Here is a 16,733-nt window from a genome sequence, read left to right on the forward strand (position 1 = left end):
CTCCATCTACCACTTTCTTGCCACTTACTTAACCTGTCTATATCCCTTTGCATCCTCCTCAAAGTTTATTTTCCCATTTAGCTTTGTATCATCAGCAAACCTGGATACATTACACTCAGTCCCCTCATCTAAGTCATTGATGCAGATTACAAATAGCTGAAGTCCATTGGCATCCTATCAGTTACAAATTATCAACCTGAAACTGACCTATTTATTCCTGCTCCCAGTTTTGAATATATTTGAATAAAAAACATTATTAATGACTGGCTTTATCATTCATAACTTGGCAATAAATGATATATTGCAGGGAAACTAAATTAGGGTAAAGAATCAATTGCTTTAAGCCATTTTATAATCCTCTTTAAATGCACTCGTTAAATTATAAAGATATGTTCCACCTACTGCAGTCATAAAATGCACTAATTTAGCACAATGAAAATAGAATTGCCACATTTTCTCCTTTCTAACACACATTTCTGAAATTCATCCTCTTGTCACTACACTAAGAAAGATTACAAGTCTATGCTAGGCAATACAGGTCAATGTGAAGGCCTTCCAAAGTCCTGCTGTCACTATTTAGATATGCTGACAGCAAGGCCAGGAGGAGCATGCAGCACATCATTTCTTAACCATTTTCCTCACTGCACTATCAATCATCAGCGTAATTCTTTTTAAACCACTTCATCATGGTCCTTTTGCCTGGATATAAAGCACACGAATGATGATTAACTGAGTACTGGAGAGTTAACATTATCGACTGTAGACTATTTCTAACAGTGCTAATATAGATGGCTTAAATAAAGAATTTACTGCCATTCTAAATTAAAGTATATCGTAATCCAGGCTGTTTAAGGTGTACCATTGACTTTATATCCATGTTACATACTGTGGAAAACAGCACCATAGCGTTAATTCTCTTGTGTGATGTGTTCAGTGTACAAACTTCTCTTCAAGCCAAACTGAATTCTTTTTATGGCAGTTTAAAATACTACAGTCAAACATCAGTTGCTTAAATTGTAAAGTTTTGAGAAATTAGAAGATTTAGCTAAAGAAAGGTTCAGAGATTAGAAGGTTTCAAAAGAGGTTATGTGTTAATACAGTAGTTGAGTATGTAAACAGGCTTCCAATAATAGGTTAAGTTTAATTATGGGGAAAGTAAAATACAGCAAAACAACTCTCAGATAATGTTTGTGCAAAATCAGCCGAACTCAGGGAGAGAAAACACAATCAACAGCAACTCACTAACAACGTAACATGGAGCTACCCAGAGGAAGACTGGCTGGGCAAGAAGCTCCCGATGTTTGAAGACTATTTTATAGTGCAATTGCAGAAAAGTTTCCCTTTAGTCACACCCTTTCTTTCTGCCCATTACTCATTCTTTGCCTCTGATCCCATCATATCCCTTTGTTTTTTACCTTCTCACTGCCTGTCCTCTACCACTTCCCATTTAAAGTATCCACTCAGCCCTTGTATCACTCCTCCCACTTGCTTCATTGTCACTCACCTCATCCTTACCAGCCCTCACTCTCCTAATGCCAGGTGGCAAAAGATGATAGTTCCCTTCACCCTCAGCCTGTTTCCCCTCTCTTACTCCCCCTCTCCATTTCCTCCAAAAAACATTTGCTGTTTTGAAAGCTCAAAAGATTTTAATTGTGAGAAAAGCCACCTTGGACAGAATATTACGCTCGGTGTGCAGGTGCATGCCCGCAATCCGAGCGTAAAATGACGTGTGATGATGTCCTGTGTGCGTCCCGATGTCATCGCACAGTCTCACCGCCGATAATTAATAGGCCTATTAAGGCCATTAACAAACTAATTAAATTCAAATTTACGCTGCCTGTCCAACCTTACGGTTGACGGGCAGCGAAAAGGTCAAGCGGCCTTTACATTTTCTACTTTTTGAATTAAAAACATGTCCCAGCTCATATGACAGAGTCACATGAGGGGACAAGTTTGATTAAATTTTTATTCTCTTCATTTTTTTTTTACACAGCGCTTCAAAATCTTTCCTGCACATGCGTGAACTGCACGCTAGGCCCAGCTCTCCCTCCTACCCCCACCCGCTCAGGAAGTGCTCAACGCTGCCACTCGCAATCCATGCAGGGCGGACCTTAATTGACCTACCCGCATGAAATCACAGTGTGGAGCCGACTGCGTGCGGCGGGCGGGTTCCCGACTGCCCCCACCGAGCACTCCCGCCAAGGGCAAAATCCTACCCTATGTGTCTGCCCCTCCCAATTTCACTGTCAGCAATTAAAATATTTACTTTTTCCATTTATAAAAAAGGTCACATAATTGGTAACCCTTGCTTAACAAACAGGAAGTCAATTTTAGTTTCTTTGCATGGAAATTAAGACAAGGAAGGCGTAAGATCATAAGACACTGCAGGGATTAGGCCACTCGGCCCATCAATATTCTGGGGTTGATTTTCACCTTCGACGTTTATCAGTGGGAAGAGCAATTGGAACACATGCCAATGTTGTGAGCAGAGGGCATGGATCTTTTTCATGGTTGGGCTTCATGTGAACTGAGCTAGAAAGCCATCTGCACATTTACAAAGCTACAGGATACTGAAATTTGACTAAATATTCATTTCTAAGAAATCCGACCAAAGGTTTGTAAAAGAATAATGTTTGAAATTCCTGTCATCTGTTTACCTATTGAGTCTCTTAGGAAAGAGACCCTTTAAATCCACCACTTTGAAGTAACGGACATGGCCCTGGATGGAAATATATGTCCCAGTATATAACGTTTGTGCTGTCTTCCATGGTTTGAACAGACAACAGACGTAACAGAAAATGTTTCTCTGTATGGCTCAGCAGAACATTTGTGCTCAAATATCATGAAAAATTATGTAACACATTTTTCCAATTAATTTCATCTTGAAAATTGTTTGAGAATCCAGATTGTGAACAAAGAATGAAAGATCATGATGTCAAGAGCAGTTAGATTGCACAATCCATTCAAAGAGAAATAGGGTGTCGCTCCCTTATAAATGTTCAACTGTCACGTAAAAAGATGCATTCACTACAAAACTCATTTTTGGAGAACTGCAAAATGGCCTGGATTTTCTTATTTAAAAATGTATGTATACACTAATTTATACCGCTGCAACAGATTTTCAACAGGAGTATGAGTTGCTTTTTCTTCTGCACGTTAATAAACAAATAGAACAGATGGTCGGGGTAAATTACAGATGCATACAGCGGCTTGAAATGCTTTTGAGCCAGTAGATCCAAATCAATGAGGGACTCCATACACATCTGTAATTGATGCTGTTCTACCTGTGCCATGTTCCTTTCTATAAGGAATTACCGTTGTCCAGCATGAAATTAGTGTTTTCAAGATGGTTATTTTTCATGTATTTGCAAATTTTGTCATATCTCAGTGCCTTAGCACCATTTGATAACTTTTACAGTATTTCCAGAAAACTCCATCCAAAAACATGGAGTAACATATTTTGTTGCCCATCCCCAGTTGCCAGGAGAGTAGTGGTGGGCGTTCTCCTTGAATCAGTGCAATCTTTGGCCCACATCTTGTGAGGAGCAGCAATCACCATTGGATTGCCCCTCTGCTCCTACTTTTCTGTGCCATGGTATTTCTGGCTGTGTCTTCCGATCCTGGGTTTTTCAGAAATGCGGAGCATACCTTCAATGGAACTGCTTCCCTCGTAGTGCTGGATCAACACGTTGGCGACTCAAGGTCCCTTTTTACAGCACTAGCTGCCATATTCTGATGAGCGTTCACTAACACACTGAAAAGTTTTCGGACATTTAAACAGCTTTTCAGTGTGATAGTGAGTGAATGTTTGAGTGAACAAATGGGCGAATATGCAGGTGTGTAAGTGGGTAGGGTGGGTAGGATAGCAGCTGGGTACGGTGGAAGCTGGGTAAGGTGGGTTGGGGTAGTTGGGTCAGGTCAGTAGGGTTGGCAGGTCAAGGGCTAGTCAGGTTGTGCAAGGGGCGAGTCATGGGGTCAGGGGCTAGTCGGGTGGTGGGGGCTCATCAAGTCAGGTCAGAGGATTGTTGGTGGGGGGGGCAGTCTTGTAGTAGTGGCTAGTCAGGTTGGGGTGGGGGGGGGTGCAGTTAGTTATATAGTCACCCAGGAGTTACACTAGGATTTTTCATTCTAGCATTTCTGGGGCAACTATCCAGGTAAGTCAGAACTGTCTGAAGTCCCAGTAATTCCCACGGAGTCAGTGCTTTGGGACTTCCGAGTGGTCCCAAAAATCATCTTTTGGGGGTGCATCCAGTTTCCAACGATCTGGAGACCATAAGATCTGGGCCTATGTGTTTATGATGTTCACATGATGGTATCCATAATATTGACATAACCGAGATGGTAAGATATGCCAAAATTAATATGCATTCTGTGTAACTTGCTGGCATTCTCATGTTATTGCTACTCATTTTTCTTAATAATAGAGATGAGGGAGGTGCAAAGGAAGTAACCTTGGTGAGTTGCTGCAATACATTCTGTTCACATACTGCAACCATGACAGGGGCACCATTCAAAAACTGCTTTGTCTTGGATGTCATGGGACTTCTTGAACTTTGTTGCAGCTATGCCCATCCATGTGAGTGGTGAGCATTCCATTACAATCCTGACTTGTGCCTTGTCAATGGTGGATAGGTGGAGCTAGGTGAAATGCTGATCAGAAGTTACTCAGCTTCTGTCTTGTTACCACATTGTTAATATAGTTGGTCCAGTTCATTTTCTGGTCAATTGTGATCTTAGGATGCTAATGGCGAAGGACTTATCAATGGTAGTTAAAGGGAGGTGACTCAACTGGACCATAGCTTGGCACATGCTACTTGTCCATATTGCACAAATTGCAGACCTGTGAAAGCATTAGCATCAGATTCTTGCTTTCATTTCCTTTTGAATTCTCTTTCAGCTGTTGCTGGATAAATATTTTATCCCATGCCATTCCTGAATATAACATTCCTTATTAGCAATAAGCTACAGAAATAAATTCACTGAAATATAAATGCAAACATTGGCCAATTGTCTCAGGATCTAAGGTTCCAAGACCATTCCATTTTTATGAAGTAAATCACCAAACATTTATTTGCGATAACTGATGTTTAGGCATTTGTCTTCCTAATGGCCAAAGCAATAATGATAGTTACAGTTTGGTAAAGTATCAAGATTGAAGCAACTCATTGGATATAACTGGCTTCAAGTAAATCTAGGTAGAATGGTGTAAAAAGGGGCAATACTAGTGAAGTAGTCATCAAAACCACTATTCTATAACATTTCTGAGTTGATCAGCAGAGAATGCTGCTCAAATGCCCATGGAAACTGATAAACATCAGACTGGTTACTGACTATATATTCAAAGTACAGGACCAAAACAACCATACAGCCAATCTGGATAATCCCAAAAACTAATACTTCTCATCAGCCAGCTCCCATAAACATCATAAAACTTAATTACATAGAAGGATGCCAACCAACTCACCATACCTGTGCTGGCTCCCTGAAAGAGACATTCATTAAATCCTATTCACAAAATAATTACGAATTGCGAAAACCATTTGGCCAATCTTAGTTTATCCTTCCAGAAAGATCCTACATTCCCTCCATTATGGTTTTTTGTTATTCCCTAAATGATTCCAAAGCTTGCCTTTCCACAAGAACACAAATATCTATTTCAGATCACAAGGGGTCATTATTCTCACATCTTTTTGGTTACACCATCATATGGGCAGTTATTTAGCATTACAAGTATATTTTCAAATGCAACATAGTCAGACCACTTATTGAAGTGGCTATTATTACTGTTCCAAAGGTAATACCCTAAGTTTGTAACAGTATGCATTCAGTACATTTCTGAATGATATAGTCAATTTCTCCTTGTGGTAAAGCATTCAACAATCCAATATTTCTATGCATGAAAAATCCTCTTTCAATTTTTCCCAAGCAACATAAAAAGGGATTTTCCTGGCTTCAACCTGAATTACAACTAGTCTAAGACTGGCAGTTGCAACATAAATTAACTCAAGGTGCCGACAATTTAATTCTATAGAGTGTCCAATCTCAATTATTTAGAAGTGGTTTTCTATTTCATTATTTTAATAAAATATGAAAGTAAAATCTTTTAGCTCTAGGTTTTAATGCTTCAACAGATGCTCTTCAGAGCCATATTATCCCAGTAGTTTAGTGCTTCGTTCCGACAGTTATTTTTGAACCACAAAGAATAATTCAAGTATACTCTGATCACCATTTGCACCTGATTACAAAATAATCAACTGCTGAAATACTTATTTATTTAAACATAAAGAACAGCATGCATTCTTATAGCATCTTCCTCAGTTCAATGATGTCCCAAAATACTTAACAACTAAGTGCACAGTTTTTTGGATTGTAGTCACTGTTATTTTGTAGACAAATGCAGCAACCATTTTGTGTATTGTTTGATCTGAATAAACAATGAAGAACCATATAAAGTAAAATTTATTCCATTCTGAAGGAAGACTTTGATGACTTTGTCTTCACTTTGCAGGTGCACCTTAATGAAGTACATTTTGCCTTTCATGGTGCTAATCTGTAGAACCTCTATTTAGAAATTATTTCTTTCTCATTGTTCTGAGATTTACCACTGGCAATATGCAAAAATGCACAAAAGGTCATCTTTACATTCCATTAGCATAACTTAACCTCCACAGGCTCCCTTTTTATTAATATTAAATCCTTTTAAAAATAACCGTCACCAATGTAATGTTCAGCCTTGTCACAAAATTGTTACACCATTTCCCAGCTTTCTAATAGAGTGATTTCACATTAACTATCGATAAGCAGATCTGTACTTTCACAACCTTTCATTTCACACTGTACATATTGAGGGTAGGGTATAGGACCAAGACAGAACTGGGAGATGCAGGTTGTAAATTTAATGTGTTGGGGGATATGGGAGTCAGTGGAGATACATAAGGACTGAGTAATGGATGAACGGAGGCTTACTAAGGGACAAGATTCAAACAGCTGTATTTTGACAATGTTGGAGTTTATGGTGGTGATAAGATTTTTATTTAGGAAAGCATTGGAATAATTGGAGCAAGGATAAGAGTTTCAACAATAAAGAGTTAAAGACAGGATCAGAGGTGAAAATAAGTAGCCTTGTTGATGCAGAGAATGTGGATTTTGAATTATGCCAAAGGGTTGAACTGAATTTCAAAATTACCCACTGTTTTGTTGGAAAGTGAATGAGACCAGGGAGGCGTATAGTGTCAAAGTCAACAAACAAATTATATGGTAAGCAGCCAAAGAAATGCCTCAATTTTCCAATCTTAACTAAAAGGGAACAAGACGGGATGCTCAAAGAAGGAAGAGCAGAGGGCTTGGAGATGGTGCCAAGGTGTGATTTGATGAGCAGGTTACACTATAGCCACTGGGCGGTGCAAATGATGGAAAGTATAATCAAGTGGGGAAGCATCAGAGAGGAGAAAAGAATCGCCACTTGTTAGCCATGTCAGTTAATGCTTGGGTGCTGATACAAATGGATGCAAAAGGCCCAAAGAGACAGCCGAGATTTTGGAAATTTTGTGGAGTAAAACGATATCTGGGGTGAGAAGGAGGTTAGAAAGATGTATCACTGAGAAGTAGGAATGGCTGTGACCGGATGGGCTGTTGCTCAGTGAGAATTCTGGAAGCTATGGTGTATATAGATGTCATCACAAAGAGGTCAAAGATCAACAGGAAGCTTGCTCATGAGGAATTCAAGTCTAAGTTACTGGGAAGAGACATTTGTCACTGTTGCTCAGCCAAATGAGAGGGGAAATCTAGGAAAGCATGGTACAATACAAAGGGAGAAGTAGTTCAAGCATAGCCTGAAGGGGAAATAAAGGGCCCAGATTAATCAGAAAAAGAATGGAATGATAAAATAATTCAGTCTAAAGTACAGCCAAAGCATGCAAGACAGATAATACTGCAAAAATAAAAAATTCTAGCCTTTTAGGTTTATCTATGTTCCGTTTTAGACTTTAAATGCTTTTCACTATGCGCTTCCTACCAGGTTAACAATTGTCATTTTACTAAAATATTTTGTGCAAGAATAATGCAAGATGACCACAAGATGACATAGGAAGGAACCAAAATTGGCAGTTACACAGTTCAAGCTAAAAGTACACATTCAAACATGGATTAAAACATTATAGAGTATAGCACAGTTGGATTTTAGGGAATTGCAGATAGCACTTTTGCTCAATATAAAGCTAGTCTGCAAATTTGATACATCAAATTATTCAAAAGTTCCATCTTCTTTGAATTCATGATTGAAAATCTACAGCATTATTTTGTTAACGCTACATGAGGAAGTTACGCACACACTTTGGAAACTGGAGTAGAGCATAAATAATCAAAGAGTTGCAAGCGCATTCTTTTTGTCTTGCAGGAACATATAAGAATTTTTATGCAATACAAAAAAGTGTTTTAAATGTACAATTAATGCTTCAATTACATCATTTAATTTCGAATCAACAGACTCAAAACCATGCCTTGGGGATATTGGAAAAAACTTCTGGAAATATTAATAAATGCAACAGAACAAAGTGAACCCAAGTAATAAAATAAAATAATTTAAATCTCAGCAACACTTTCATTAGAAGTGTTTTCAGAATACAGTAAATTATTTAGATAAATGTACTCACAAAGTAAAATGCAGACATAAATATAGGAGAATAAATACAATGAATCTGAGAAATAATTAATTTCCTTTCTAATATCTTTGTGCTAGACATTTTTCATTATTTTATGCTAGATTTATGGAAAGAGCATTAAACAACTTTCACACGTTGCTTTTTTATTATTTGATTAAGGATCGTTTTTGCAAGAGGAATACTTGAAGTCAATGAAATTCAAACTCATTTACTGTATGAGTCATTCAGTATGAATTTGCAAAGTTGCCATATTCTGATTTCCCTTAAGCACTGTAATCATACTCAATAGAAATCAGCACATACAGTGCAGATAACTAAAATAAAATTCATCACTACTGATCATTCTAATTTATTATTTTACGGTCCATCTTAATGTCAAGTTACTACTTGCAAAACAATGGAGCTGTAATGGAGCCAGGCAATTGCTTCAATATGTATCAAACACATGCTGGAGACTCTCCAAGTAGTGTCAATCGATAAGGATGATTCTTGTAGACAGGAAAATAATCAACTCCCAAAGACAAACCATCTAAAGAGGTAGCATTCCTAGAATGGTCCAGATAGTACTGCTCTTATTATCATATAAGAAAGGTGGCCAACTATCTCAGGATGAAATCAGATATTACCAAAGGACCATACTATCCTGATGTCAGACAAGTTATCTGTCTTCAAAGCTGGAATTTATCCCACCCTTGTAGTCAAAACCAAAGGTATTACAAGTACAATTTACTAGGTGAGGAAGTGGAGGACATTAGGCTGTTCAGAAGAAAACTTGAGATACAAGGATTACCTGGGAAAAATTACATGTAACTAGCTTATAACATGCACAAAGGAATGAAATATTGTTTCACTGAGGAACCCAATGAGTAATGTGAAAGTTGAGATTGTTAACATGGGGCTGGACTTTAAGGGCCCCTGGAGGATGGGCTCATAAAATGCTATGGGCACCGTGCATGCCACCTAACTGCACCCACCATAATTTTACCAGTAGAGGGGAAGGTGTTGGCCCATCTGTGGACCAATGGTCACTCGGGAGGCCTCACCCACCGCCACTGGGATTTGACAGGCAGCGGAAGAGGGCCACACCAGGAGTCCAACCCAGCAGCTTTCACTGAGTGGGCCAGTGTGGGTAAGGAAGGAAGAGGGTGCCTCCTTAATAAACCCCTGTGCCCAATGAAGGCAACTCCCCCCCCTACCCCACCGCCAAAGTCGTTTCTCCAACCACCCCCTCCCCCACCATCATCCGCACAACACCCACCACCAGTTCCCCTCCACCCACAGCCTGTCTGCCCTGGCAACAACAACACCCGCCCCCCCCCCGCCCACCCTTCTTACCAGGACCTTCTAGCCTTGGCCTGACATTACCCCACCCGCCCACCCCTGCTGACCCCGCCCATTTACCTTTCATTCCGGCACCAGCTCTTCAGCTTTGGGGACTGTTGTAGTCCTATCAATGTCCACCGCTCATGGTGGCACTGCTGGGACCAGAGAGCTGCCAGCTATTTGATTAGCTGGCAACTCTCAAGGTGGGACTTGCCCCCAGATGGGGCACAAGACCTGTCTTAAAGCAGTTAACGCCCTGAGCATTAATGTGAGCCAAGCGAGCTACTAAAGCATGGGGGTCACACCCTTGATTGTTTTGCTGGGGGGTATGAGCACTCCAGTGCCCCCTTAAATCCAGCCCATGTGTACATGCAGCAAGCTCAGTATTACCACGTGGGCTTTCTCCTAAAAGTCACATATGCGATGAATAGCATACTGCCAAGCTGACCAGAAACAAATAAAAACAGAAAACGCTGGAAAAACTCAGCACGTGTGACAGCATCTGTGGAGAGAGAGAAACAGAGTTCATGTTTCGAGTCTGTACGACCCTACAGACTTGAAACGTTAACTCCGTTTCTCTCTCCACAGATGCTGTCTGACCTGCTGAGTTTTTCCAACATTTTCTGTTTTTATTTCAGATATCCAGCATCCGCAGTATTTTGCTTTGACCAGAAACATAACTGGACCAGCCATTTAAATACCATGGTTATAAGAGAAGCACAGAGGCTGGGAGTCCTCTTTCTCCCTAAAGCATGTCCACCATCTACAAGCACAAGTCAGGAGTGTGTCAGTTTACTATCCATTTGCCTGGATGAGTGCAGCTCCAACAACACGAAGAAAGCTTGACATCATCCAGGAAAGAGCAGCACGCTTGATTGGCACCCTATCCACCACCCTAAACATTCACTCTCTCCTCCACCAGAATACAGTGGCAGCAGTGTGTACCATCTGCAAGATTCAATGCAGCAACTCACCAAGGATCCATTGACAGCACCATGAAAGCCTGCGACCTGTACTACCTAGAAGGACAAGAGCTGCTCGTGCAAAGGAACACCACTACCTTCCAAGATTCTCTCCAAGCCACACACCATCCTGACATGGAACTGTTTCACAGTTCTTACACTGTCACTGGGTCAAAACCTGGGACTTCCTTCTTAACAGCGCTGTGGGTGTACCTAGGCCACATGAACTGCAATGGTTCAAGAAGGTGGTTCATACCACATTCTCAAGGATGATTAGAGATGGGCAACAAATTCTGGTTTTGCCAGCGACACTCACATTCCAGGAACCAATAAACAAAAATTGCACTTGAGTTTCTGCACAAGTGTAACGTAAAACACCCACTGTGTTCAGCACATCTTTGATTAAGCACAAGCCATTATCCTGTCAGATCACATATTTCAGGCTAAAAATACAGATTAAGATTATGACAGGAAATAGATTTACACAGAAGGAAAAGTAATATAGAAGAATCTTACATAATAGTTGTTTCCTGACTTGAAAATAAAAGTATTGATGTTTCAGAATTTTTAATTTGTGTTATTTAATGACTTCTAATGCAGGTAAATGCAAATCCCCCTCTGAGTTCTGGTTCACCACATGTTAAAAATATGGCTAAGGGAATTAAATAACTTGATGTGGCTGCTCAGATTTATCCTTATTTCCTTCGAAGTGGAGGCCAGTTTGTTTGAAGGATCCCCAAATTATTTCTCAACAGGCTAGTAATTACATTCTATACTCTAAATGGATGGGGATATGGATAGGAGCCAAATTACTATCTGGAGAGTTGTTTATTACTATTGAAACTAATTGCCCCATGGACAATCATTTTCTACCTCCACACTGACTACAGATGGTAACATTTTGATTAGTGTCCCAGCTATTGATTCCCTTGTAAAATTAGAAATAACAACTTTGTCAAAGCCATGTTATCCATACCTACTAATAAGCAATATGTACTCAATGCCTCCGTTTCATGCATACATCAGGAATTTATACATTTAATAACAAGTATAAACTATTTAATGTATCCCCAACACCAGGCTTTCTGAAACAAAGTATATCTGCGCTGTTATTGCCCCGCAGCAGGAAATGTTATACTAATCATATCTAGTTACAGATACACCCAAATGCCATTTTTGCTGGTCTCGGTAAAAAAGTTCTGATGTGAAACGTGATCTATTTACCAATCTATGTACTGAACAGGATTAGAGCTTCATATTAAACAGTGTTGCCTGTTCAACTACCTCCACTGGCAATCATTTGTATTAATAATCTACATAGCTCAATTAATTGAAATGACATGTAGCAAGTGAATATTAATACCTATTAACTGCATTTTTTACATAACATATGAAAATCTAACTGAAAACAAGATCTCAACTATTTTTAGCCAGGAAGATGCCAATTGAAAACAGTCAGTTAGATTTATCAGCAGATCGTGGTACACCGAGCATCATAAATTGCTTGTACTGGCTTGAGATAACTGACTAGGGGCTATGTAGGATTACACTTTGGGGATGGTCAGTGTTGGAGTGGCAGAATGAAGAGTTTTTGAAGAATGTGGCAGTTTGCATTTTGGGCAAAGTGCGCTACAACATACCAATAAAAAGCCAATGCTTTTATATGCATAAAAGTATAAAAATTGACTGCAGGGTCATTGGACATATTCCAGCTCATAATAAATCAATTCCAAGATCCTTTTGCAAATCTAAGGCAAAGATATTTCCCTAGTTCTCTCTTATTTAAATATCACAATAGCACACTGATGTATTCAAAAGCTGCAATATACATTTATAAAATTGAATAAATTAGCTCAATACCTTGTCTGCCAAAGCCTTCAGGGACTCAAGAAACCTTGGCCAAAAGTCCTTAAAGAGAGGACGATCAATTTTCTTCAGGCTATCCTTTGTACTTGCATCCACGCTGACATAAAGCTGAGTAACTGGTTCAAGTTTTCTGAATGAAGGAACATTACATTTGAAGAAATTATTTCATTTATAACTTTTTCTCCTGAACAGAGGAGAACTTCTCCACTGAGGCCAAATTCCTGAAATGAAACTTTCACATTTTCAATCACTTATTTGTCTTCCCCTCTCTTGCTTCCATTCTGATCAAGAAAAAGGTAGTCAAGATTACTTTAGTACAGATCTACTGACAAACCAAAGTGAAATACATGATTGCCCTTATTAAACCATTTCTGCCCATTCAAAAATACCTTGTTCACATAGTTAAATAAATACAAATAAAATTTGCCTAAAACTGTAGGTCAATGGGAGTCAAAGTCAAACCCTCCAACAGCTGAAAACACAGCCACACAGATGGTCTTTGTTTGTTAGAATCTGCAGTCCCAGGACATCACTGGAGTTCTTCAGGGAAGTACCTACCAGCCAACCATTTTTCAGTATCTTCTTTAATAACCATCCCTCTGTCAATATATCAGGATTGAGATTGTTCATTGATGATTCCAGTGTACAGCTTTATTCTCAACCAGCGGGATCTGGACAATACCTGGATATAGGCTAACAAGCGTGAAGTAACTCAGCCCACGTAGGTCCCAAGCAATGACCATCTTGAACAGGAAACTTAACTGGGCCAGCAATATAACTAACATGGCTACAAGAATGTTTCCTGCTCCTCTCCACACAGGAATGCTAGGCTAGTGCTTCCCATTCCATTTGGAGTATGAAAATAATCAGAAATGTGCATCTGCCTGCCACTCATTTAATTGCAGCCTTTAACATTAAATTTACAGCTGTCTCCAAAGTTGGTTGACGATCTAAGGTTATTTCATGTTGGATCCTCACCGAAGATTGTCATCCTATTCTGAACTACATTGAAAGCTCGGTCTCAGACACCATGGGCTGAATTCCTCCTATGTATCCGGCAGTGGGGTCAATGGCAGGGAGGAGAGAGAATTCAGCGGGAGGTCAAAAAGTCAGTTTCAAGCAGGCATGAAATTACAGCAGGATAGTCCAATGCTGCCTGCGTGGCAGATTGGGAATCCTGCTGGAGGCCAGTGCGAAACCAATTCGTATCCCGCCAGTCCAGAGCACATCTGGACCAACGTGATGTGCAAAAAGTCAGGACTTACTCATGTCCTTGCGCAGCTCTCAGACATCTGAGGAGATGATGATAATGGAGGCCTACCGCTGTTGAACCCTGGAGGGACTCGTGCATTGCATGGTGGACATGGCCCCTCTGCAAAGCCGTTTTCGGAAGATGGGAGATATCCACGCAACAACTTCGACTTCGCTGAGGCTTCAGACTTCCAGCATGGGCAGGTATGGATGGATGGCGAAGGACGGGGTATGGAATGTCTAGGTCTGAAGAGGAGGTTGGGGGGGGTGGGGGGAGAACATCCAGGTGAATGTGCTCACAGGGTCAGTGAAGTCAACATCTGACTCCTGGTGGGTGAACTCAGGGTGGGCATAGTAGGATGGGATGGGTTAGGGTAACAGGGGGCAAGGGGAGCCAGTAGGGTGGGAGGGTGAGGGTTGCACGGTAACGATAGAAGGGGCAGTGAGGGTTGTTGGTGGGGACATGAAGGATCACACAGACATGACGGGTGGGAAGGGGGAGGTCGGGGAGGTCAATGTGGATAGGGGGTGGGATTCTCCAGGAGGACGGGAATGTGCACATTCACCTGGACATTCTGGATTGCAAAGGGTTCGGGCTGGAAGGTGAGGATGGGAGGTTGAAGATTATGCCTGTGGGGTCGATGGTTTTGAGGGAAAAGACATGGGCGACTGAGGAAGGGGAAACGGTGTGGGAGCTCAAAAAATATTACTACCATGTAGGTCAAATCGAAATGGAGAAGAGCCTCATGTTAGACATAGGTGCTGCATGAGAGTGCAATAAATATGGGCTGAGGTGCAGGTCAACTCAGCTGGACAACTGACTGGGAACCCCAGCAGGCAGGAGTGAAAATCCTTGGGACCAGTGAGATGCGTGCGATGGATGAAGATTCCACATGCGCAGGAGAGTGCTTGCACAAGGGTCCAAAAGGCCCAGCCCCAGAAACTTCTCCCTCCAGAATCACTCATGGTCCAGCTGCGTGCAGCTGAGCTCCTAGTATGGGGTGGGGGGGACGGGGACGCAAGGCCTCGCGAAGCCTATGTAATGATGCGGAAAAAAACAGTACACATTATGCAGTGAAAGTGTATATATTTTCAGAATAATTAGTGACAATACTGTGTTCACCTGTGCAACCACTTGTGATCAAAATTTCATGATTTTTCTTGGCCTAACACTTCTAGGTGCTGCCCTGGCATCTGTAGCAAGGGTGGAGACAGCCTGTGGAGTTGTTTTCCCTGCTGCCTTTGATGACTTTGGCGGTCGCCCTCTGGAGAGCCAAGGCCTGGAGGGCTCTGGCTTCCTTTGGATGTCCATTGGGCCAGCTGTGCCCTCTGCAGTGACAGAGGATGAGGTTGAAGGGGTCACAGGCAAAGGGGATTCGGAGGGAGTAGACAACCTCTGAGATTCCTTACTGGATGACCCAAGGGTGTGCAGCCACCGCTCCTCCAACAAGTGGGTGCCCGAATGCCCTGACCTGATGCCTTGGGGGGAAGGAGCACCTGGAGGGAAGTCGAGGTGCCCTCTCTTGTTGCCACTGCAGAAACATGGCTACCGTGAGGGAGTGCAGGTCTGTGAGCATCTCCAGCAGAAACTGGGCAGTTCTGCTGGACCTGGGTCTCCTTGGCATCCACCATCCTCTGCATGGAGACCTCCATGTGCGCTCATGTGGCACCACTTCATCACAGAGCAGGCGGATGGACTCCTTCAGCTCGCGTGCCACTCTGTTGAGGGCCTCCAACAGCTCTGCGTGATGTTCTCTGCCTCTTGCTAACTCTCCACCACAAGTTGGAAGGCTCGTCATCTGACCAGACCTCACAGATGCCTCTTCCCCAACAGTCCTCTGAGAGCCAGGGAGTTCAGCTGTAGCTGTCTCCTCCTGCTGTGGGCATGTGTTTGTGTGGTGACCACCAGATTGTGAGACCCTTCTTAAACTAGCACTAATACCCACCGAGGTGTGTGTTCATGAGCTGTGGGAGGGTGCAAGTGACTGCTGTGACGCCACTACAGGTGTGGAGCTCTCCTCTTCTGCTTCCTCCTGGCTCATCTCTGGGCTGGGTCTGAGGCCTGATAGGAGTCCTCTTCCTCCTCAGGTCTTGTCCTCTTCTTGGAGGGCCCTGTAAGTGAGAGAGGAGAGTGTAAGTGACAGCATCAGCTGCCTCCAACATGGAGGCACAATCAGCACTCAGGTTTGCATTGAATGGTTGAATCCTTATTAGATGGATGCCCAAGTCCAAGCTTTCCATCATCAATACCGCGATCTCTCTCCACTCCTGCAAGCTTGATGCTTTCTCTTCGAACTCTGTAAAAGACCTGAGAAACGGGCGCCCCCTCCTGCCTTCTCACACTCTGTTATGTTGGATCTTTTCCTGGTCGAAGTGAACAGTATGTTTGAGAGGAGTTATATGTTGCATAGATTGATGCAGTGGAAATTGGTTCATTTATCATACCTCCCCTCATAAGACAGCCCACTTTTGGTGTGAATTGGACAGAAGGGTTGTGGACCTGCTACCTTCAGAGCACTGAGCACATCCACATGCAAGGAAAAGACTCAAACAGGCATGTGATTTGAGGAGATTGCTGGTTCCCTCTGCACCTAAAGCCCCCCATTCCCCTCCACCACCTCCTGCAACCCTCCTTCCATGCAGTATTCCATGTCTTCTGAAGGGTGAAGGA

The 16,733-nt window shown here is 41.9% G+C and overlaps 1 protein-coding gene across 6 annotated transcripts in view; it reads right to left on the reverse strand.

Annotated features, from left to right (window-relative positions):
* Nucleotides 1–16,733, reverse strand: part of tyw1 (tRNA-yW synthesizing protein 1 homolog (S. cerevisiae)) — a 163,932-nt gene that overhangs the window by 72,029 nt on the left and 75,170 nt on the right. For all 6 annotated transcript variants that reach the window (XM_041197090.1, XM_041197092.1, XM_041197091.1 and 3 more), the window contains exon 13: nucleotides 12,806–12,941. In XM_041197090.1, coding sequence (XP_041053024.1) covers nucleotides 12,806–12,941 — 136 coding nt within the window. The remainder of the gene's footprint in view (nucleotides 1–12,805; nucleotides 12,942–16,733) is intronic.

Source organism: Carcharodon carcharias, chromosome 10 (genome assembly GCF_017639515.1).
Source record: "Carcharodon carcharias isolate sCarCar2 chromosome 10, sCarCar2.pri, whole genome shotgun sequence".
NCBI classification, from domain to species: domain Eukaryota; kingdom Metazoa; phylum Chordata; class Chondrichthyes; order Lamniformes; family Lamnidae; genus Carcharodon; species Carcharodon carcharias.